Source organism: Hippocampus bargibanti, linkage group LG03 (genome assembly GCF_051943395.1).
Source record: "Hippocampus bargibanti isolate YZ-2025 linkage group LG03, ASM5194339v1, whole genome shotgun sequence".
Lineage (NCBI taxonomy): Eukaryota > Metazoa > Chordata > Actinopteri > Syngnathiformes > Syngnathidae > Hippocampus > Hippocampus bargibanti.
In genome coordinates, this window is record NC_142736.1 from 12,200,352 (window position 1) to 12,224,208 (window position 23,857).

Sequence of the window (23,857 nt, forward strand, 5' to 3'; positions counted from 1 at the left end):
CAAACAATTACCCTGTTCGATTCCACATAACAAAGGACCCGTACAGTAATTATGCATATTAAGCACTTGTAGTTAAATTACAGGAAAAAAACATGAAGACTTTCACATGTCACTCAAGGTGCAATAACAGCATAGCTCGAAGTATTAAAATACGGTTTGCTTGTCACCATCAAGAGTAAAAGTCACTAGTAAGATTATTTACAAATGACAATGAGGACCACTTGATGTGTGTTCACAAAAACATATTTAATAGACTGTAAGCAAAGTCCTTGGTATTTCAAATGCTTTTCCATCACTGTAAATGAAAACAAATGTCATAACTGAAAACAAACGTCTTTTTTGCAAGTGTCCAAAAATTGTGGTTGTCCAAATTTTTGAGAAACATCCGAGTACAGCAAAACAAAAAACAAACAAACAAACAAACAAACAAAGTCGCTATTTTAAACTATTCCGCTATGAACAGAGGCACTCGGTCCAACAGCAAAATAGCTGTCACCATTTAGACCAATTACTGTAAATTGTCCTAGGCTAACCATGACCAATTCACACATCAACTGATTAAGCAGTGTTTATTGTTTGGGCATATATTGTTAGGTAACATTATTCAAATGTATCAGTAGTACCTGTAATCTGTTTGCGGAGGTGATCTGACACTAAGGTGTCAAGATGTGAATTCTGAATGATTCTGATGTCCAAATAAGAAAGTCAGGATGTTTGGATGGAACTTTACTGTACAAAATTCACCCTCAGAGAATGTCGATGGCTTGATGTCGCTTTCCATAATCCACAGCCCGACCCCCTTGCATGTCTCGGTCATCATCATCTGGGGGGGAAAAAATGCAAAAGTAATTAGAAATGTTTGAAGTAGGCATTTGTGGACTCGACCACTTCAATTGTGTAATTATGTTGGAGTTCATATTAAAAGAATGTTAAACACTGTCAAATTAGTCAGCATGGTTCACCATTGACAAATTAGTCAGCATGAGAATTACATACAATGGATCTAAATTATATGAAAACAACCACAGACATTGGTTCCAAAAAAGCGGCACCCCCCCAACTAAATGACACCAAACTATGCAAATGGTGTGAATGTTAACATTTCATGGAGACCACATAGACATTGTGTCAGCGATATGACAGTCAGACACCGTGGACAGAGACCCGGAACCAGAATGATCGTCCCCACTGCCGGCAGGAGACGCAGTCATCAATGACATACGTCTGAATTCTGCGCCCCTCTGCCAAGCTATTTATTGAGAGTATATGTAAATTAAAGTGATACATTAGTAAAGCATAGTTTTCTTGATTAGAATACCACGCCTCTGGACGTTCTGAGGACCAACAGCTGCAAGCAGTAAAACATAGATATTTTAATTGGTTGTCTTTTCCATGAACTGATAAGTTTGTAACCTGGCGTTTGTGGAGGATGTTCAAGCCGTAAATAACTTCGGTGATAAAGGAGTATCCCAAGCCCTAAATTATGTGCAAGGCCGGACCTCCTAGATGAAGCCGACAGTTCACCTTGCCATGTCTGTGTCACTCAGATTTACAGTGGCCATCTGGGCTTTGACTAAGGGCCTATTGTTTAGTTGGCCAACCACGCACGACACTTTTAAACATGGTAACTTCTTATTCTCCATCACATTGTTAAACACAACTGAGCGATTTTTAGCTCGACGTGTGTCAGTTCAGACAGGTGGGATAGCTAAAAATGAAGCACGGACAGGGACATTTCCCAAATCCTGGTTCTCCTCTGTCAAGGAAAATGTGTTGAGATCATTCCTGTGCCTTTTGTCAACTCAATCTGGACTGCATGCATTGCAGTTCGTCTCTGAGCCCAAAAACACAATGTTCTGCACCAATGATGGATTCAAGGACCAAATTCATGGCAATGTGAGCTACTCTAAGTAGAAACTGCTGGGGAAAATGCGGAAGGGAGGGTTGGCAGCAGAAGAGCAGTGGGGTGAAGGTATGGGAGGGCAAGTGAGGAATGGTGAATACACATCTGGACAAGCAGTCCAGGCCCCCTGCCTGGCTCACCTTGAACGTCTTCCTCCCCACCATCACCATCCTCTTCCTCATTGTAGGCCAGCTCAGCCTGCTTGTCGGCTTCATACTCACCCACATTGCCATCGTCCCCATTGTAGTCCGCTAGCTTAGAGCCATGTTGCGGATCTACTGGGGACTCGATCTCGTCAAAGAACCGGCCTGCAGGAGGCAGAGAAGGGGGCCTCATCAGGAAGGGAGAGAAATGAAGGCAAATGAAGGGACAGAAGGAGTGGTTGAAATATTGCATAGTAAAGGCTTGAAGGGTTCAGGGATGAAGCACAAAGTGCAATGAAAGGATAAATAGTGGCTAATCAAAGAAGCATAACTGAGATTTAGGTTTTTTTTCTACTTGAGATCTGCTTTTGTTTGATACAGTCCACCATTTTCACTTTACCGAATCAAACATGAGGCATGTTTACTTGACTTTGTTTGTTTTCACTGAAAGGCTGTGTCGAACCATGGAAGAACATGCCACCTCCACACAAAAAGGCTGAAGTCGAAATTCGAACCCTGTTCTTTAATACGAGGTTAGTCAACATAACCCACAGGTATCAAACTACGGTCTTTGAGGGCAGCTGTCTGCTTGTCTTCCAAGTCTCCCTGTTTCAACACACCTGATTCAAATGATCACTTCCGCCAGCTCGATGTGATGAATATATGACCCTTTGGATCAGGGGTGTTGCAGCAGGGAGACTTGGAAAACATGCAGGACAGCGGCCCTCCAAGACCTGAGGTTGACACCCCTAACCAATCGGCTGTGCCACCCTTTTTCAGACATACAGTACTTTTATTAAAGTATATACCAGTAGGTATGCAAGTAGATCTTAATCATCATCATCTACTTGCAATACAATTTCATGCCTGAAAAGTAATGCAGAGCCAAAGGCAATAGGGCTTTTTTCTTTTAGTGATTGAACAAAATACCACTATTACAGATGATAAATACAAACGATATGGTATATGATAAAATGTGATTCTGTCCGACATTCTTGTTCTGGATCTTGGGGATTTAAACATGCCAGGTGACAGCAGTCATTTTTTCAGCGAAAACACATCTAAGCCATAAACTACCCTCATTAGCTGACTGAAACGACTAGAAGAGGATAGTTTAGCAAGATGGGCAATATTTGGAGATACTCTTGCCAATACGCTGCCTTAATTAAACAGCATTTACTGGTGTATCATGGGGAAATGGATGCAAATATAGAGATAGATGCAGAAGAATGGCAGGAAAAAACAGACGATGGGAAGGTTGTTATCAGGAAACTGACAACAGGCAGTAGAAAATACTTTTACAAAATGTGAAAGGAGGAAACTGGTTACGGAGCAGAAGCCAGGCAGCGCAAAAAAAAATCTTCCAGGAAGTGCCATGTGTCCCATCTTCAAATCCTGTAACCTCAATGTGATCCTGAAGGCTGAAGGGCTAAGAATCTTCACTTGAACTTTGAATCCATGAATCCATCATGATGATGGACAATGAAAAGGTTTCTTCTCTCTTATCCTTGTGCTCATGAGTTTATATCCGCTGGGAATATGTTAACTTCCATGACATAATATTTAAAATAATTGGAAATTAACCAACAGGTTAAAATCGAGAGTACAATAAACGTGCAATAAATGTTGTGATTATTTAATGTGATCAGCTCAAGACAGACAATGTAAATACATGAGCCCCCCCTAAAGTATCAAAATGTACTGTACTGTCGTAATAGAGTACCAGTATTAGAGAAATTCAAACATCAATGGGCATCTTTGTATTTACATACCTGACAGACATAGGCCAGCAGTGTACAAAGATAACCATCACAGGTGTACCATTATCCGATAATCATGTTGTACTTGCAAGGTTATCTTAGAGCATCCAATCAAAACCAATTATTTTATTAAGAAATGTCTCAGGTTATACTCACTTTGGTGATGACGGAGTGCCCCAGCTGGAACTTGTTCTTTGTGGTGTGGTTGGATGGGGTTGGGTACTTGGGCAGGGTTGGCAGGCAATGGAATCCCCTTCAAGCGTTCACCTGCACCTTTAACATCTGGTGCTGACAAGGACAGGAAATAGATTTACCTCATATGGCTATGTGATTGCAGGAATGACTCCGAACCCGTTACAAATAAGAGTGTCCCTACACATGCACATACATGTTTTTCCCCCTCCAAATACCAACAGTATTCCAACAGTAGAATGCTGGGATGCATCCGGGAAATTAAAAAAAAAAAAAGTGGGACAAGGGGTCAAATTCTAAAATTGATGGGGCCCCACTTAACTAGATTGCTGTTAGTATACAAAGTATACAAAACAGTCGAAAGTATACGGTACACAAAAGTATACAAAACCGTCGAAAATCAACCATAATACATTCATTGGAGCATGGTATTTCTAAATTGCAAATGAAAAATCATTATTTGAGTAAAATCTATACTATCTAGTATATCAACCAACAAATTTAATTCAAGTCAAAGAATGTATTCATACCTAAAATAAACAAACATTTTCAAATTTCTTTCATTACTACACAATCAATCCTGTGCTATTTTGATTTTGATTCAGTATTACAGAAAAGACAAAGACAACCAACTCAGGACAATATTTCTTACTAGTGTCTACTTAAACAAATTCCTTTGCTTTGAAAATTTCCAATATGATGCAACAGCTCTGAAATCATTCCCATTAGCCACTAAATTTTAATGAAATGGTTGGATTGGATTGGATTTGCCTTTATTAGTCTCACAGCAGCAAAATTAGGAAAGGAATGAAAGTAGAAAAACAAAATACAATGGTGTAGTAGTAGAATGTTTGTTTGCTGCTTGTTTTTAATGTTTTTTGGAGTTTTATTCCTGTTCTAACACATAACATATTGCAAACATCCGCCATGTTCGACGTAAATAATGCAATGCACCATGGATAAATGAATATTCAATTAGCCCTTCCGGCAGCTTCCGGCAGATCACGGAAAAGCCTGAGATAGCATCTACCACGACTTTGGAACGCGCCAAATTAAATCCATGGTGATTATGGCTTGATATCAGTAAGGCAAGATGGCAGGCGACGAAAGTTAAAACCTATTAAGGAAAGCGAATACTTTAAATTGCTGTTTAACTAAATTTGTTTCTTTCGCTATTTTAATAGCAGTATAACATATGATGCGCAGATCATGTAGCAGATCATGTACTAATCGTAATGGACTTGCGCTGATGCTGGCGCAGTGGAGTTACAAAGTTGCGCTAGCGGCTATCAAAATGCTTAAGTGGCGCAAGGGCGTGGCCCAGAGAATGGTTGCAGTGCAAACGTTACCTCGAAGTTGTTTTTGCTGTTCACCCAGTTCATCTGCCTTGATATCTGACTTATTGTCTTCTTCAAATATTATTGGTTTGTCTGCTAGGTTGATGACACCTGGGGCAGCAATCACAGCTGCCTGGTCTTCCCCTCTGTCTTGCTGGAGCCGGGGTTGGTCAAGTGATAAGCCTTGTGCCCCTGGGCCATCAGCTGCCCCAACTCCCGGTCCAGCACCAGCTCCCAGAACCACATCAGGGGCTTCGTTACGCTTCAGAGTGATGGCCGGCTTCTTCAATTCTGTTGAAAAAGACAGAAATAAAATTGAACAAAAGATTATACATTTTAGACATAAAATTGACGTTTTGAAGTGCATAACAACACTGTACAGGCAAGATAATCCGAAAAATATACTCAGTGTTCTGTCTTTTTTTTGGATTGATATTTATTTTCGAGAATATCTTCACAGATCAACCAACTACAGTGATCCTCGCTACTTCGCGGTTCACTTATCGTGGCTTCAATGCATCGCAGATATTTTTTCAGGAAAAAAAAAACTTTCATATTTTTTTTTAAATTTATTTTTTATTAATGGTATGCAAATGTGCAAACAAACAGTAAAAGAAACAACACTGCAAACAAAGCAGAATGAAATCAAACACATTGGCTTTGAACAGATCATGGAGCATATTCTGCGACTAGAAATCGGGCCATGTCGGTTTATAAAAATCTTGCTAAAAAAGAGAGTGCCAACAACTATCTATAACAATGTTCTTCTCTCGAAGAAAGACTCCTTCAGTAGATAGACGTTACGGCGCAGCGGAGTCAGGACGAATAGGCGCAGCAGCAAAATATTGTTTTACAACACCGTTCTTTAAACTATTAATAAAGAGGTTTTATTTTTTTGTTTCATTCTGCAGTATGTACAGTTTTTGTGTAAAAAATAAAATAATAAATACAAAAGCTGACTACATTGTACTTCGCGGAACTTAGCCTATTGGGGGCTATTTTTGGAACGTATCTCCCGCGATAAACGAGGGTTCACTGTACTCAATTCCTTACCAAATTGCACTTCATCGAGTTTTCCCACCTCGCTGTCTTCAATACCAGGCATGCCAGCGTCACTGCCTGGCTTTCCCATTACATCTGTCAATGAAAACAGAAAATGCCAGTTTGTGTCAGTAAAGACAATAAACTCGACATTTGAGACAGCATAAGCAAAACATGGGACGTGAGGCCAATTTCAACTCCAGTCAATTTTTTACAAACACAAATAGTTGTAGCACTTTGATCTGAAAAGCTGGTTTTGCTATTTTTAGCTATGTACGTTTTCGATGCACACGTTTGCACTATAGTTGAAAGGAAAGACATTTCGTCTGTGCTGTATGTTGTACAGTGAGACCTCAACTTACAAACACCTCAACTTACAAACTTTTTGTCTTACAAACGTCAAATTTATGAAAATTAAACCTTATAATAAGCACTATTTTCATAATACACATCCACCACGGCTGGCCGAGTGATCTTCGGCGGAAGCACACGACCGAACAGCACCAGAGGTTAAGTTACCAACAGTCCTTATGGAAGGTCCTTCCATAAGCCATCAATGATCATCAAAATGGGAAATAAAATTTTATTTTACAGCACAGTTTATTTCTTTAATTACAGTCCTCATGTAATGCGCCTCTCTTTCCAAACAGCAATTCCCTTTGACCGTCAACCTCCAACGCCATTCCATCAAGCCATCACACAATGACCATCACAAATGTAAATAAAGTGACTGTATGATACAATGCAGTGTATTTCTTTCATTACAATATAATAGCACATTTATTATACATAGAATAAGGTATGTTGTGTGTAGATTTAAGACTTATTTAGTTGAAAAGTATATTTTATGGAAACCCGGGAACGGATTATTGCCATTTTAATGGTTTCCTATGGGAATTTTTTTTTAGATACACACTTTTCGCCTTACACACTCTGTCTGGGAACCAATTAAGTTCGTAAGTTGAGGTCTCACTGTATATGCCTATTTGGTAATAAAGCTGACTTGACCTATACCATGAAATGGATTCTACAGCACATAAATGACTAATACAAGTGTGTGAAATAGCATCTGCCCGGTGGCCCGGGGCGTGCAACTTCTACGTCGGGCCGGATGGCCGACAACTTCTTCAAGAAAAAAAGTATTTTTTTTCAAATCAAACGTTTGTTTTATTCAATAAAGCAAAAGCCTCAAACAAAACGCTACGAGCCACGCGGACTCCTCTTTCTCAGCGGCTTTCAAAACTCTGAAGTACACTTTTCAGTCAGGGTGTAGTCCGAAGCAGGCTTCTGATTACACGCTGATTAGCTTTGAGCAGACAACACAACGCAAACGTTGCATTGTGCACCATGACGACAAACGACAACTGGAGCAAAATCTTCAGCAAGGGATATTTACCATAAATTAGGCAAGGGAGCATTTGGTTGGTACTTCCTTAATTAAAAAACATTTATACTTCGCCTCAATGTTTTTATTTTTTTTGGGGCGATTAGACGTCTTCATGTGTTTTAAGTTGTGAAAAATCGGGCAGGCAACTTTATGGCCGGGCTGGCAACTTTTCAGAGTTGTCTGCCTGGGTGTCCACTAACTTTTTGTCATGAGTTTCAGACACTGCTAATACCCAGCAAAATGTTTGGACATACGCGAGCAATATCATGACAAGCACAAAGGAAAGTAGTCCAGTTGAAGTCCAAGATGGCATTTGAGTAGGCAGCCGTCGACAAGTGGTCTCATGAGCCTTGCTTTTTTTTGTGGGTGTTTTTTATGTTTGTTTTTTGTTTGTTTTGTTTCTTTGTGTTGTTGTTGGGTCGTGTAGACCGGATGTGTATTGTTTTTCACAATTTTTTGGCCACGACATTCATCAAGGAGGAGACTGTGCTTGGCAGTTGCTATTTTTCGGCATCATGGGTATACCAGCACTGTTTTTAATTCGAAGGAATGCGAGTGCCATTTGATTGTCATTGTTGGAAAACTCAGGGGCGCTTGTGTCTTTTTGCGCTTGTATCACATTTCACAGCTCCGCTTTGTTCAGCGGAGAGTTTGGTGCTGTTGGTCTGTGGCTGGAAGGTTACATGGCTTGAGGAGCCGATGGCAAGAAGAAAGGAGCGTCAGCGCAGGGCACCGGTGCGTACATAGAACTGTGAGTCGTGATTTCGAATTGAAGCGGATTATGTGAGACAGGAGATGAGATAATCTCTTCCTGTCAATGGATGCTACAGACTTCAAAATGCTACAGCTTTCAAAATTTAGCTTGTAACAGACATGTGCACATTTTCACCATGACTTCCAAGGACACTTTGATCCTCTTCTTTTTAATGTAGAACTGCTTCATACAACAAAGATGGTGCAGAAAAATCTTATCTTATCTTAAATTATTAATACATTTTGACTGGTTGTAGTCTAGTGTATAGTTTTTACGCATGATTATCAGCAGCGTGTACCTTTTAAATCTGGACTGTCGCGTCTGTGAGTTGCCACAGTATGGCGCTCTTCAACCAGAGCCAGACCCAGACCTCCCTCAGCATGTCTTCCAGCCATGGCACCCTTTTGGCTGTCAAGTGCATTCTAAAAAGTTGCCAGAAGACAGACATAATTGGACATTATGATTTAAACAAGATTTAACAAACAATACAAACAAATGCATTACACTGCACACAAAAAGCAGATTAATGAGCAAATACTAACCCGTCTTAGCTTTACAACTTCCTCTTCTAGAGTCTTCTTTGATTCTTCATACTCAATTTTTAGCTGTGCAATCTGTTGCCCGCACTGTAAACTGGGAAATACATATTACATGCAAGTGTCAATCAAGGATTACACATGACTCAAAATAACAGCAATTAATAAAACTTCAAACGGATTAGGGTGGTTTATAAATGAGAAAGCTGCTTCATGATATGAAATTCACAATCATTTCACATTATAGTGGGGACATTGGAGGAATCTAAACACTGCTTCATGGCATCATTGCTTTTCACTTTCTATATGTGCATTACAAATTATTTTTCGCTATGGTGATGGACAGGCTTACAGACGATGTTAGAGAAAAATCTCCTTGGACCATGATGTTTGCATATGACATTGTGATCTACAGCGAGAGCGGGGCACAGGTGGGGGAGAAACTAGAGAGGTGGAGGTATGCCCTGGAACGGAGAGGAATGAAGATCAGTCAGAGGAAGACAGAATATATGTGTGTGAATGAGAGGGATCCAAGTACAAGAGTGATGCAACAGGGAGAAGAGATAAAGAAGGTGGAGGATTTTAAGGACTTGGGGTCAATTGTCCAGAGCAATAGAGTGTGGAAAAGAGGTGAAGAAGCGTGTCCAGGCAGGCAGGGAACGGGCGGAGAAAAATGTCAGGTGTGATGTGTGATAGAAGGGTTTCAGCTAGGATAAAAGGAAAGGTGTGTAAAACGGTAGTGAGACCAGCCATGATGTTTGGACTGGAGACAGTGCCACTGAAGAAAAGGCAGGAAGCTGAGCCGGAGGTAGCAGAGATGAAGATGTTGAGGTTTTCTGTAGGAGTGACCAGGTTGGATCGGATCAGGAAGGAGTATATCAGAGGGACAACTCATATTAGAGGCTTTGAAGAGAAAGTCAGAGAGGCCAGACTGAGATGGCTTGGACATGTCCAGAGGGGAGAGAGAGAGACGACATCAGGAGAAGGATGCTGAGCCTTGAACTGCCAGGCAGGAGACTGAGAGGAAGACCAAAGAGGAGGTTTATGGATGTTGTCAAAGAGGACATGAAGGTAGTTGGTGTGAGAGAAGAGGATGCACAAAACCGGGTTAGATGGAGGACACTGCTGTGGCGACCCCTGAAGTGAAAAGCCGAATGGAAAAGAAGAAAATATGTATTACAAATTGTTTCAAAAAACTGCGAGTTCAGAGAAGAAAAACACATCAGAGGTCATTGTCATACCTTTCATATTCCAGCTTTTTCTCCAAGGTGGTTCTATTCTTTTTTGCGTCTCTGAGCTGATCTTCCTGTTTCATAAATTCCTGCTTCAAATCATTCAGTTGCTCTATCCACACAGGAATACAATACATTTAAGTTATTAATTCATAGTATCTGGTACCTGGCATAATCAGGATATTCGGGTCTTCTATTGTATACGTATGGTTGTGCCATTTGCTAGACTTACCTTTCAGCCTTTGGATTTCTGTCATTTGAGCTGAGAAATCACCTTGCATTTTAACCTAGACAGACAAACAAAAACTAAACTTAAAGAAAGGCCATTGTACTCTAAAACACATTTCCTCTTACGTTATTATCCATTTTTAAAAACTAATCTTATGTCTGTGATGCATTGCCTAGTTGACAAAGCTCAAATGTCCCATCTGGAGATCAAGAAAGGATTGTCTCAACCCTTGACAATGACAAGCCAATCCTTTTTCAATAAATAAAGTGATTATCCAAAAGGCACGTACACTGAGACATTACCTTAGAGTTGTATTATTGTCACTGTTTTATGTTGTTTTATTATTGTTTTGTGTGAAATGGTCTGTAAAGTGCTTTGTATCCCATATCTATGGCATCATAAAACGGTTTGGTGGTTAGATTGATTTTTTTTTTCGTATCTTTTTTTCACTCACACGAGGCCAATGAACGATGCAGGACAGTGAAATTTCCCCTCATTCTCTTGCCCCCTATGGACCCCTCCCCGCACAGCTCTAGAAGCATTTGGTCTATTGCAGGGGTCGGGAACCTATGGCTCGCGAGGCATGTATGGCTCTTTTGATGATTGCATATGGCTCGCCGATAAAACTAAACACATATTGTCGTTTTTTTTCGCCGTTCATTTCCCGTTGGGGCTGCAGTTGGCGAAAAGCGCCATTTTGATTGGATGATAGAGGCCGTCATGTTGAAACAGGTAAACGCCCCTTTAAATGACCCCAACTAGTGCACTTCAAGGTGAATGCACCGGAGCATTAGAGGAGAGAAAATGTTCAGATTCTAATTTGCAATGAAACAATACCATCGATGAAACAGTCGAATGTCAGTGACATTTTAACAAGCCCCATGTTAACGTTAGCATCAACATACTTCTGCGAGAAGTAGATTGCAGATAGCAAGTGTGGAAGCTTATGAGCCGTGTGCAGCCTAGCTAGCAGTAACTTTGCCTCTGGACCGCCAAATTGAATTTCATTCCGATCGTTTGCCTGGATTTTTACCAATCACGAGGAACGGAAAACCATTCATGTTAACGGTGAGTACTATCACAGACATACATTCTGATATTTTGTTGAAAAGTGGCCACGCGCGCGTGTGTGTGTGTGTGTGTGTGTGTGTGTGCGTGTGCGCGCGCACGTGAGTGTTTGTATGTGCGCACGTGCATGTGGCTCTCACTGAAAAACATTTCTAAATATTTTACTTTTATGGCTCTCTTAGTCAAAAAGGTTCCTGACCCCTGGTCTATTGCAATGGTTCTTAAACTGGGTTCGATCGAACCCTAGGGGTTTGGTGAGTCGTGTCACCCCTCAGTCTAGTCACAGTTAGTGGACACAGTCATTGAAAGCGTCCTGCTCTGATATTTCCCACTGGTCCACTTTAAGGTCGCTGTTTTATGGAGTAGAGTGGTACCTCCCGAACAGACCGCTTGAAGAGGGCTGTATATGCGTCTGAGTTAGACTCCTTAATATTTTAATCCATGCTAACTACCTCGGGCAAAAAAAAAAAAAAAAAAAAAGAGTGGTTGGACGAAGATGTAAAACATGGATTTACATGTACAGTAAAAAAAATAAAATCATATTTTATTTTTTATTAAAGAAGGGTTCGGTGAATGATCATATGAAACTAAACATCCTAAAAACATCCCATGTTATTAATTTCTATTTATTATCAGTTGGTAAATCCATATATGTATGTAGTTTAGTTATTTGTATATTTTAGTTAGTATACATGTATTCAGCTTATGTACTTAATTAGTATACAAACCTTAAGTTATCATGTTTCAGTCTAATAATATTCATGATTGTATCTAGCAGATGATAGGTCCTTTCCAAAGTGACATCACTCCTGTTGTCTATATCTGTTTGGGACGCGCGCTGCCAACCGCTCGTCTCCCTCTCTTTGGCTTTAAAACATTCTCTAGCTGCCTGATAAATAAATATTCTTTTTTGTATATCACCATGCTTCCTGCTGATTTAATAGTTAGACTACACAAATGAAGAACTGAACCAGAAGAACAACATTTAATCCAACATTCGGTGTCTCCAACAAGATTAAGAACCACTGGTCGATTGCTTACTATATTACTGCAAGTGGTTGGAGTTAGTTTTTTTTCCAAATTTGGCAGTCATCCTAACTAACTGGTCAAAAAGTGGTCAAATGAATTATATCAGACAGTGATTCCTAACCAGGGTGCTGTAGCTGTAGCGTGTGCCATGGATCAAAGGGTTACTGCAGGAAGTTGACCAATTTCACTTTATTGGTCTGAAAATATTTTTTTTCATGACAAGTAATTATTTGTTCGTCAATCTAGGCCACTATTATATAATATCTTAAATCCACCAGGAAAAGCATCTTCATTAGTGGCCGACTCTCTTCGTACCGCGGCATGGGAGATTTTTGGCAGCGTTTTTAGCTCACCCGGTTCCAAACCGCCTGCAGGATGCATAGAGATGGGCTTCATTGAAAATTGTAATTTATTTGGGGGGGCCTTCCATCCTTCTTCAAGATGGATGAGTTGCACCCCTATAAGCTGGGCAGCAGAAAACTGGCAGCAAATATCCAGCATGCTGTTCATAACTCCATATGTTCACTACAGTAAAGTCTCGTTATATCGATATTCCCGGGAGTCGGAAAAATATCGTTATAACCAGACTATCGATATATCCGATCCTGGGGGCCGGGGGGGGGGGCGTAAATGGAGAATCTTTGTTATGGCATGTAATTTCATCATTGGGTTCATGGATTGCGTATCTAACATGTTTTTTTTTGTACAGTAGTGAAGTGAAAAATAAAGTTGTGCATAAAATAAAAACGTCTTTACACTTTTTAATGACTATTTCCTTTCAAAAATGCAACCAACCAATGCTAAATCGTCAAGTTCCACGAACGCCAGCATGTACAATCATATGAAAAACAGTGATTGTTACAAGCAATAAAGATATCTGGATGCAACACAATTAAATACTGTACATGAATGAAAAACCAAAACGTTTACATAACTTACGTGACAGTTCGAGAGTGCCTGAATAGAATGCCGGCGCGCAGCTGTGACGTAACAACAGCTTTTTGTCTGAGAACCGTGTTGCATCCTGAAGCCGCCAGTAGAGGGCCCCCAGGCTCCATAGGATACATTATACAGTAAATATTTAATCGATTGCAAACATGTATGCTTTACTCTCTCTTCTGTATTTGAATCATATCCATGAATGATGTGTAACAAGAAAGCATATTCTCCGAATCTGAAGCCATTATTTGGATTCTCCAGCAATGCAAGACGTCTTGCCGTGACTTGAAGTCATTTTTATTGGTGTTTTATTATACTGCGTGTTTTGGGTATTGTAGATGCTATAAAACCTTTTTCTGATGTCAGTCAAGAAACACAAAAAGTGATGTTGGTTAACCTTTAATGCACAGTATGGAATGTACAGTCATTTTCAAAATCATCACGCTTCAGCAGACAAAACAACAAACATTGTTGCAAAAAACGCTTGCATTCATATAACAGTACATGTACATAACACTGCAATTAGTACGTATGTATGCTATTTAAAAAAGTCATCAATCTTCTTCTGCTTCCCATTTTTATATTTTAATATAAACAACGCTTTTGTCGATGTTGCAAAAGGTGTGCATTCAGTCGGTTCTTCTTCATCGTCATTATCATCATCACGGGAATCTTGGCTTTGACCTCTGCTGCGATATCCGCATCTGATGAGCTTGGGAATGTCGCAATGTCTTTGTCGACTGCAACATACGATGCAATGTCGGCACCTTGTTTTTTTTTGATTTCCCGATAACAATATGTAAGTTGTAATTTATCGGTACCCGTCATGTTAGCGCACGGCATGATTGTAAGTCTTTCTTTTGAACGTTTACCCCCGCGGCAATCCTCATCCTTGTAGATGTAGGATTTCTCTGGCTGCAGCTTGTAAAATAAACCAGTTTCGTCAGCGTTGTATATGTTGTCCGTATATGTTGAAGACACACAGCTGCCGTCTGATACACACGAGCTGCTGTCTGAAAATGGCGTCTGCCCGCGAGAGCTGGTCACGTAACGAAGACACGTGACCAAGTTGACCAATGGTGCGACCGATGGCGTGTCACGTGACAAAGTCACACGGCCAAATCGACCAATAGCGCGACCGATGGCGGCTCACGTGACCGAGTCGACCAATGGCGCGACCGATGGCGGCTCACGTAACCAAGACACGTGACCAAGTCGACCAATGGCGCGACAAATATATCGATATAAACAACAAAAATGGCCGACGGGGGATGAAAAGGAGCACCGTAATAACCGGATTATTGTAATAACCGGGTATCATACTAAACGGTACTAATTATACATAAAAAGAATAGAAATGTGCAAGGGAAATGAAAATAGTATCGTAATAAGCGGTACTATCGATATAACCGATATCGATATTACGAGACTTTTTTGTATTTACAAATCACACACCTGCAGCTTCCTTTTCCTCTACTCTACCAAGTCACTGCCCATCCCCCTACAGGCGCCAGATGTCACTGTCCCCTCCTGCTGCCATCTGCCCCATTTAAGCTATCATCACAGACAGACCCCTGCATCCTTACAACAATGAAAGAAAATATTTCAGAATGCCAAATCCAAATCTCTGACCACACCACCAGTGTATGGGAGGCATCGAGGACTGCCTCCCATATATTCAAATATACTCGAACTGGCTCTCATTAACACTCATTTGATGACAAATCACTTACCTTACACAAATCCATAATTGAAAATAGCCTGGACTTCCTTATCATCACCGAAACCTGCAAGGAACACCTGGACTACTTTTCACTCAACCACTCCTCCTACTACTCCAACCTTATCCACACCGACTCTACACAGTCAAAAAATATCTCACGCCTCGCGGCATTTCAAACTTTTTTACCATTGACAAATGCAATTCATTTGTCTTCTTCTTTTAACCCAAAATCAACATTATCTCCAGTTCATTAACAATGGCACTGACCCCTTCCCTTCTTTCCTACCTCTGGCTCTCTTATGATTTCGCCCTTCTCAAAATTCACATCTATCTACACTGTTGAATTCATTGAAATTATCTATACAATGAAATCATCCACCTCCATACTGGATCCCATCCCATCTTGTTTCACCAAACACTGTTTTCCCACCATCTTTCACCTTGCCACCAACATTGTCAACTCCTTCAACGTTATCGCCATCCCTCTCGTCACTGAAACTGGATACTGTAACCCACATCATCAAAAAACTCAGACTCAACCTGTATAGCATGAGATACTTCCAACCCATCTCCAAACTCCCCCTGTCCAAATCATACAATGTACAACCTCGGCAATAAATAACACTTCGAACAATTTCAATGTGGATTGTGCATACTACACAGCAATGAAAGCGCCCTCCTTAAAATAAACAATAACCTCCTTCTCTCCTTTGACGGCAGCTTACTCTACATTCAAATCCCTGACACGATCACCCACTCTATCCAATCCAAAAAATATATACATCAGCATCCCCAAACAGCCAGATAGTCACAATCAAGGACAGTTCGACATTCAACCCTTTGTGAACAACCGTGTGAAGAAATGGCCCAATCGTTGAAGAAAAACACAAATTATAAGGATCTCAGGTAATTAATTGTCTTAAATTAATCATTTCAGATTCTGAAAATGGAGGTTCCCTTTCCCATGCACTCAAACACATGTTGGTTGGGGTAAGGGATGGACTGGGGCGGGGCAAGGGAAGTGCTGTGGTGTTCCAATGGCAGGCTGCAGAATCTCGGGACATGAAATGTTATCCTTGTGGTAGGGTATGAGCACAAGCTAATGTGCAGAGAACTTCTGACCAGACATAGTCAGACTTATCTCCACACATAGCTTTGGCTCTGGTGCCGGCCCTCTTGAGAGGGTTCGGACTCCCTTCAATTCTCAAGTTGACCACAGTGGGAAGCACAGAGCAGGTTTAGACATATTAAAGCCCCCCGACAAGCCTCCCCAAAGCTTCTGCTGATTGATACGGCTCTGTAACGTCAAATGGACAGGATCTATGGATGTGCAGACCGAAGCGGTGGTCGCTCTTTTAAGAAATGTGACCCAGAGGTTATATTGCAACTACAGAGTAAGCACACTCATCCTGCCTAGGACTTGGTGGACGTCCAATTTAGTGGTCTCAAGTCTTAAATCTGTGCTTTTTGTAGGTGAAGGGATACGATGTGCCTCAATTCATGAGCTTCAATTCACATTGGAGGGGTTTGCATATTAATAAAAAATACATTTTATCTGATTCATTTATGGAATAATCAATAGAATAATGGACTATTCAATGGTGATAACAGCCCAAGATGCATGAGATGCAAAGGACTGGCTAGGACAAACAGGCATCACAACAGACGACAATAGCCTTAAACATGCATGCGAGTGAAAAATGACTTGGGACTGACTACCTGTTAATATTGATGCCAGTAATGCAATGATCACTCTTTATCACAAGAGGCAAGAGCAGGCATTCACCACTTGTTTCCAGTAGTAAGCAATAATGAAGCAGTTGACTAAATGCCCCATAATAACCACTTGTGGCCCCTAATAACTAAAGGAACACAACAAGTACATAAGTAATAAAGGGAACTATTCATGTCATAAAGGGCACAGTAGCTCTCCACCGGACCCAGTCATTATGACAACACAAAATTGTCCAACCCTTGACAAACCTCACAATGGAGGGTACCTTAAGGCTGGGCAGCACACTGAGAACAAATGTATTTTAATGGGGCTCCAGAACAAAAGTGAACAGTATACTGTCACAAGTGATCCTTTGGGGTGTTTTTAATAAGACCTCATTACAGACATTTAAACACATGATAAATGGGTAAACTCAATGTTTGCATTTGTGGCTATATTCAGAATGTCTTAAAGTCCATAAAGCAGAGCCTCACCATCATGAAAAAGGCATACATATAAACTATTTCAGCAGACCAAGTGTATGTAAAGCACGGGTGTCAAACTCGTTTTTGACGCGGGTTGTAGTTACGGTTTCCTCTCGAGGGCCGTTATGAATTTGGGGAAAGCTTTAGAATGTTTCATCTCCTCCAGATATTACATACAGAATGCACAAAAAATTAATGCATAACTCGCTTTAAAATCTGAAGTCAAATATAATCAATGTTATTGTGGTTTACATGAGACAATCACATTTTTTTGTTTTGGACTTTAGCAAGGATTATGACATATTTGCGGGCCGAATACAATAATGTGGTGGGCCAGATTCTGTCCCCAGGCCTTGACTTTGACACTATGGTGTCAAGTATAATTTATTACACCACTAAGGAAATGTGACCAAATCATATGAAAACTGTCAAGGGAGATTATGATATGCTATGCGGTCTTACAAACACGACATGTATGGCTCAGTCAGAAGTGTCGCAACCTTGAACAGACTTGGCACAATACTAACAAGGAAGTACATGTCTGTTTGTCTATTCAACTGCTGGCATGGGGTGGGGGTGGAAAATGTTAAAATGGGTTTAGTGTAGGTTTACCTCTGAAGGGTGAATTTATGATGTACTGGAAACAACATAAGGTTAATCATTTGATTAACCACACAGGCTGTCTGAAAAATCTGTAAAAAATAAAGTCTCAAGCATTCAAAAGGAGTACAGGTATATGCTTTTGTACTCCCAAGGGTACAGTGATATTAAAAATAAAATGTTACCTACTGTCCCGCTATATCTGACGAAAGGTATAAATCTTGCACAAAATTGCAAACACTGCCACGAAACTGAAAAATATTAAATGACATTGATGGGATATAGTTTATCCATCATGTGGGGGTAAATGTTGAGTGGGAAATAAACAGCCTATGTCATGACAATGGGCAAAATTATGCAACTTTTTGAAGTGTGAGACTTTGAAAAATGTAAAAATGCATCATATTGAACCACAAGCTCACATTTTAACTCCGGGAAATGCATGTTAATTATTCATAAAATCAGCACAAGTTTTGTTTTACAGCATCAACTTGGTCGGCACATGGTGACTGAAAACTCTTAACAGTGAAACCTTCTGTTTAGAGACAGCATTTGGAAGGGGGCCAATACCAATGATAAGCATGGCCAAATAATGTAGCAAACAAATTGCTGCAGTGGAAGATCTGCGAAATGAAAAGGAGCACATGGCACTAAGTACCTTTTCGTCGGTGCACTTTTTGAGGAGCGCATCTCGGGCCTGCAGTTTGCTCTCCATGACGCTGTAGTCTCCATCCTTCTTGTCCAGCTGCTTCCTGTGCGTGTCCACCTGCGCCATGAGCTCAGAGTTGCGTTTCTCCAGGCGGCTCCTCGCCGCGTCCGTGCGCTTGACTCGGGACTGCATCTCGACAAACTCATCCAGCAAGCGACCGTGCTTGTTGGACACGGTCCAGTAGTTGAACGCCAGGATGGCGATGATCGCCATGAGGAAGATGAAGATGAAGGAAGGGAGTCGGCCTCCGCGTCGGTTTGCGCCGAAACCAATCATGTCCGAAAAGAAATTAAAACTGTCACTTCAGCTTTTATCCTTGAAGCTCAAAGAGAGTATTTCCCCGGTGTACGTGACATGCCTTGTGTATGCGGCAACCGCTCAGAAACACAAAACCCGCACGCAGATCATGAACGATAAACGATTGTCACATCTCTCACGTTTTATTCCCCGTCGTACTCCTTCCGCATAGTGGACATCTTCCCCCAAAGTCCGCCCAATGTCAGTCCAAGAAGGACGTGGCCTAGCCCAGCTGGCACAGTGTAACACTACACAGTAGACGTTACGTGGAAGTGGATCTCCGCACAGCTCCGTGGCAGAGGCGCGAGGACGCGCAAGTGATACAGCTAACTCAAGCTATGTAGCGTTAGCGCTTAGTTCTTTCACTTCAATTTGGGAGAACCCTCCATCGCGATCACACTTACTTCAGGGGGTCGCTGCAACAATTAAACAAGGGTGTTGACTGTCTTCAATTGCGAATTAAGGATAGCCCCCAAAACACTACCGCAGTCCGACTCCAGACAGCCCTTCATTAGCCATAAACAATGAGTGGAAATGCGAACGCAATCTGCTATTTCCTGCAACATTCAGCGTGAGATTAATTTCAGCCCGAGCCGATGGAAACGGGTAAACTCTCGCAAACCTTCAGAATACGCGCTTTGATTCACAGCCGCGTCTTGCAACGTCCGATTTCTGTTCAGAGTCAAGTTAACCAGAAAGGACTCAACGCTATTTCAAGCTATAGCGGGTTTTCTTCAAAATAAAAGTTCTGATTTGTGATTTGTGTGTTACGTGGCATGGGGTTTGTTTGCGGAGAATCACTCAAACCGAGATTGTTCCGTATCACTTCAAATTACTGTACAATAACATTTTGCAATTGGATTTGGATTTGCCTTTATTAGTCTCGCAGTGGAGAAATTTACATTTCACAGCAGCAAAGTTATGAAAGGAATGAAAGTGGAAAAACAAAATGCAGGGGCTGCTGGAAAGGCAGCCACTCTCGCGGCACCATCGTGAAGTAAAAAGAAAAAAAAACCTAAATAACAAATTACATGACAACACAAAGACACAGAGTCATTCATACTTAAGCACTTTCTGTACCCTCTTTGTTACACGAAGCAGTTCCAGATGAAAGAGGAGAGGATCAAAGCGTCGCTTCATGGTGGAATGTGCTCGTCAACTACAAGCTGAAAGTTGAAAGCAAACATGCAGCTGTAGCATCCATTGACGAATAGATGGTCTCACATCTCCTGTCCCACAAAAATCTGCTTCAATTCCAAGCCGCGACAGTCCCACATACACATTGCATATATATATATATATATATATATATATATATATATAGTAAAGTCTCGTTATATCGATATCGTTTATATTGATAATACTGCTTATTATGTGACATCGTACTAAACGGAACTACTTATACATAAAAAGACTAGAAATGTGCACGGGAAATGAAAATAATGTCGTAATAAGCAGTACTAGCTATATAAACGATATCGATATAACGAGACTTTACTGTAATTACAGTAAAGTCTCGTTATATCGATATTCAAGGGAGTCCGAAAAAATATCGATATAACCGGGACTATCGATATATCCGACCCTGTTTGCATGTAATTTTCTCCGTGCGCGCATAGAAATAGTATCGATATAACCGGGACTATCGATATATCCGATATCGATATAACGAGACTTTACTGTAGTTCCGTTTAGTACGATTCGTGGTTTTTACGATAATCCGGTTACTACGGTGCTCTTTTTCATCTCCCGCCGGCTATTTTGCTATGTTTATATCGATACAAAAGATATTTAAGAATAATCGACATTTGCTTAGGGGTTTCTATACAGTACCACCATTATCGAAATCTGTATCGGTCGCGCCATTGGTCGACTTGGTCACGTGACTTGGTCACGTGAGTTTGTTACGTGACCAGCTCCCGTGTAGCAGAGCCATTTTCATTTTCAGACGCTTGCTCGTGTGTAGCAGACGATATTGAAGTGTTTGTGTTAAAAGGTAAAAATGGGAAGCAGAAGATTGATGACTTTTTTAAATTGCATACATAATACAGTAAAATGTAAGCATTGCAGTTTCCCTGTTGTGTTATGTACATGCCCACTGTACTGCATATGAATGCAATCGTTTTTTGCAACAATGTTTCTTGTTTTCTCTGCTGAAGCGTGATGATTTTGAAAATTACTGTACATTCCATGCTGTGTATTAAAGGACAACCGATGTCACTTTTTATTCAAATGCAAAACACCCATAAAAATGACTTCACGCCAAGACGTCTTGCATTGCTTGTGAATCCAAACAATGGCTTCAGATTCGGATAATATGCTTTCTTGTTACACATCCAGTTATGAATATGATTCAAATACACTGTAGTTCTGAAGAGGAAAGCATACATGTTTGCAATCGATTAAAGAATTATATGTGCCATTTTGAGGCAACATTGGGGGAACATCTTTCACCCCCAAAAAAAAGAGGCACAAAATGGCGAGCTCATGGCCAGCTCCGTTTCTTATAAGGCGCTTGGATGCCCTCTTTTGGCGGCTTTTGTGAATGCAGTTCGGCGCAGGACGGATATATCGACAGTACGGTTATATCGACATTTTTTTTCTAACTCCCGAGAATATATATATATATATATATATATACAGTAATAGTATACTCAATAGAAAATGTTCTTTTTTGAAGAGAAAATATCCGATAGTTTTGGATGTCACTTCAACCTTTGTCAGACCATTGTCTGGAAAAAAGTACCGTATTTTATAAATTCTTGATTTTCTTACAAAGATGACCCTACGTCTTACAAATAGGCGCGCCTTATATGTGAAGTAATATTGAGCCACAACAGGTCTTGCAACGACTGTCAGCATCCACCAACTCAATTTCCCCCTGTAGAAGAAGTCGTGTGTAACCCCAGCTCTGCTCTACTGTAGCAACTTATACTTGTAAAACCTTTGTATATTTATATGTTATATTTTGAAAACGTTTTTCATTCATTGAAGGTGCACCTTATAGTCCGGTGCGCCTTGTATATAGAAAAAGTTTGAAAAGACACCATTTATTGTGGGTGCGCGTTATACTCTGCTGTGGCTTAAACGCCGGAAAATACTGTAAACCTAATTTTGTACGGTACTGTATTTATATCAACATAAAAAAAAAACGGATCTCCATGTCAGACAAGTATACAGTGGATGCATTCCACAAAAAAGTCTGCGATGTAGCAGGGTTATGGTTGGAGACTTAGCAAAGGGGAACAATGTAACATAAATGGCTCAAAAACAGATTATCAAGATAATAACAATAAATATTTGTCATATTTTGTCCATATGTAGTATACAGTAAATGACAACTTTTATTGGAATAACAACACAAATCAAAAGATACAAACTTAGGTTTTATTGTAACACTGATAAGAAATACAGTAAAGTCTCGTTATATCGATATTCAAGGGAGTCCGAAAAAATATCGCTATAACCGGGACTATCGATATATCCGACCCTGTTTGCATGTAATTTTCTCCGTGCGTGCATAGAAATAGTATCGATATAACCGGGACTATCGATATATCCGATATCGATATAACGAGACTTTACTGTATAACACAATGAGGTAAGTTAAAATGTTTGTCATGTTCTTGAACCAGTGGCACCACAAAATATTTACCACCCTATCAGAAATAATTCCACAAAATTGTCAAACATTGGCCGGTAAAGCCCATTCTCTCCAGTTCGCAGTTGAATTACTCATATTTACAAAGACAAGAAAAATACCAAGAATGGAACACAATATCGTGTTTTTGTCTGAATGACAGATCTCATTTTAGCAGCAATTTGTTTCATTGTGCTGAAACTCAGTGTAAAAAAATCCCCTGAGGGAGAACCATTCTGTTTTCTGATGAGAAAAAAAGCCACTACAGACAGGCAGGCTCAGTCTGAGTTTGCTACTATTTCTGCCAATGACTGCGCACACTCTCTTGGGGCTCCAGAAGATATACTTTGAGCCTCTTCCCCTTTTCTTATGCCACAGTCAGACTGTGCAAACCAGGACTCACAATGCCAGAATGCTTATGAATTCCTGCACAACAAAGGTGCAACATGAGCACTTTGGAATGCCCTCGTAGTTTAGACCCAGGTCATTGTGAAGATGGCGGTCAGAGAATAGTTTCCCTGCACTCAAGGCTTTGTTCAAAGGATGGCGAATCCAGGGGATTGGAACAGGTGCTGATTGTTTGAGAGAGATTTTTGGGACGGCGCATGGAAGGAGAAGAACTCAAAGCACCGCAGCTTTGGAGGTGAAGATCATCTTGGCAACGTTTCCTGGGACTGCCACTGATGCGTTGAGTCATCACCTATGTACCAACAGAAACATGGGTATCAATGTCATTGCCACAGGGCACACACAGCCGAACAACCATCCGTGCTCACAGTCATGCAGAGGGACAATTTCATGAACTTGCCACTCATGTTTTTGAAATGTGGAAGGAAACCGGAGTACCCAGAGTAAAGCCACGCAGGCACGGGGAGAAAATGCAAACTCCATACAGGGAGGCCGGAGTGGGGATTGAACCCAAGACCTCTGCAGTGTGAGGTCGACGCGCTAACTAACCACTGGACAGCCGGGCCACACCCAAAATATTAATATAATACAAAATATAATAATTACAGCTGTTATTTCCACAAAACAGAGGGATTGACTTTATCATTGCAACACTTTTAGCAGGAACTGTACCATATTTTCCGGTGTATAAGGCGCACCGGAGTATAAGGTGCACCCCCAATGAATGGTGT

General features: G+C 40.7%; 2 protein-coding genes and 1 long non-coding RNA gene across 6 annotated transcripts in view; all 3 read right to left on the bottom strand.

Annotated features, from left to right (window-relative positions):
- Nucleotides 1–227: 227 nt before the first annotated feature.
- golm2 (golgi membrane protein 2) lies at nucleotides 228–19,781 on the bottom strand. 4 transcript variants are annotated; one of them, XM_088991988.1, is made up of 10 exons: nucleotides 18,731–19,781; nucleotides 10,518–10,572; nucleotides 10,295–10,397; nucleotides 9,060–9,150; nucleotides 8,816–8,939; nucleotides 6,389–6,472; nucleotides 5,348–5,626; nucleotides 3,963–4,088; nucleotides 2,044–2,211; nucleotides 228–823 (listed from the first exon to the last, which is right to left on the bottom strand). In XM_088991988.1, the coding sequence occupies exons 1-10, from the start codon at nucleotides 19,055–19,057 to the stop codon at nucleotides 747–749; spliced, it is 1,434 nt and encodes a 477-aa protein (XP_088848114.1). In that variant the 5' UTR covers nucleotides 19,058–19,781; the 3' UTR covers nucleotides 228–746. The 4 variants fall into 4 exon arrangements, with proteins under 4 accessions (XP_088848114.1, XP_088848113.1, XP_088848116.1 ...); XM_088991987.1 differs by having other exon boundaries at nucleotides 3,963–4,094; nucleotides 18,731–19,780; XM_088991990.1 differs by lacking the exon at nucleotides 2,044–2,211 and having other exon boundaries at nucleotides 18,731–19,780.
- LOC148900363 (uncharacterized) lies at nucleotides 13,937–16,590 on the bottom strand. Its single transcript, XR_016114593.1, has 2 exons — nucleotides 14,372–16,590; nucleotides 13,937–14,290 (listed from the first exon to the last, which is right to left on the bottom strand). It is a non-coding gene; the product is annotated as an uncharacterized LOC148900363 (long non-coding RNA).
- A 747-nt stretch (nucleotides 19,782–20,528) lies between the features above and the next one.
- entrep2 (endosomal transmembrane epsin interactor 2) overlaps nucleotides 20,529–23,857 on the bottom strand; it is a 107,733-nt gene continuing 104,404 nt past the window's right edge. The window contains exon 12 of the mRNA XM_088993229.1: nucleotides 20,529–23,418. Within this exon, the coding sequence (XP_088849355.1) occupies nucleotides 23,221–23,418 (198 nt within the window). The 3' untranslated portion in view covers nucleotides 20,529–23,220. The remainder of the gene's footprint in view (nucleotides 23,419–23,857) is intronic.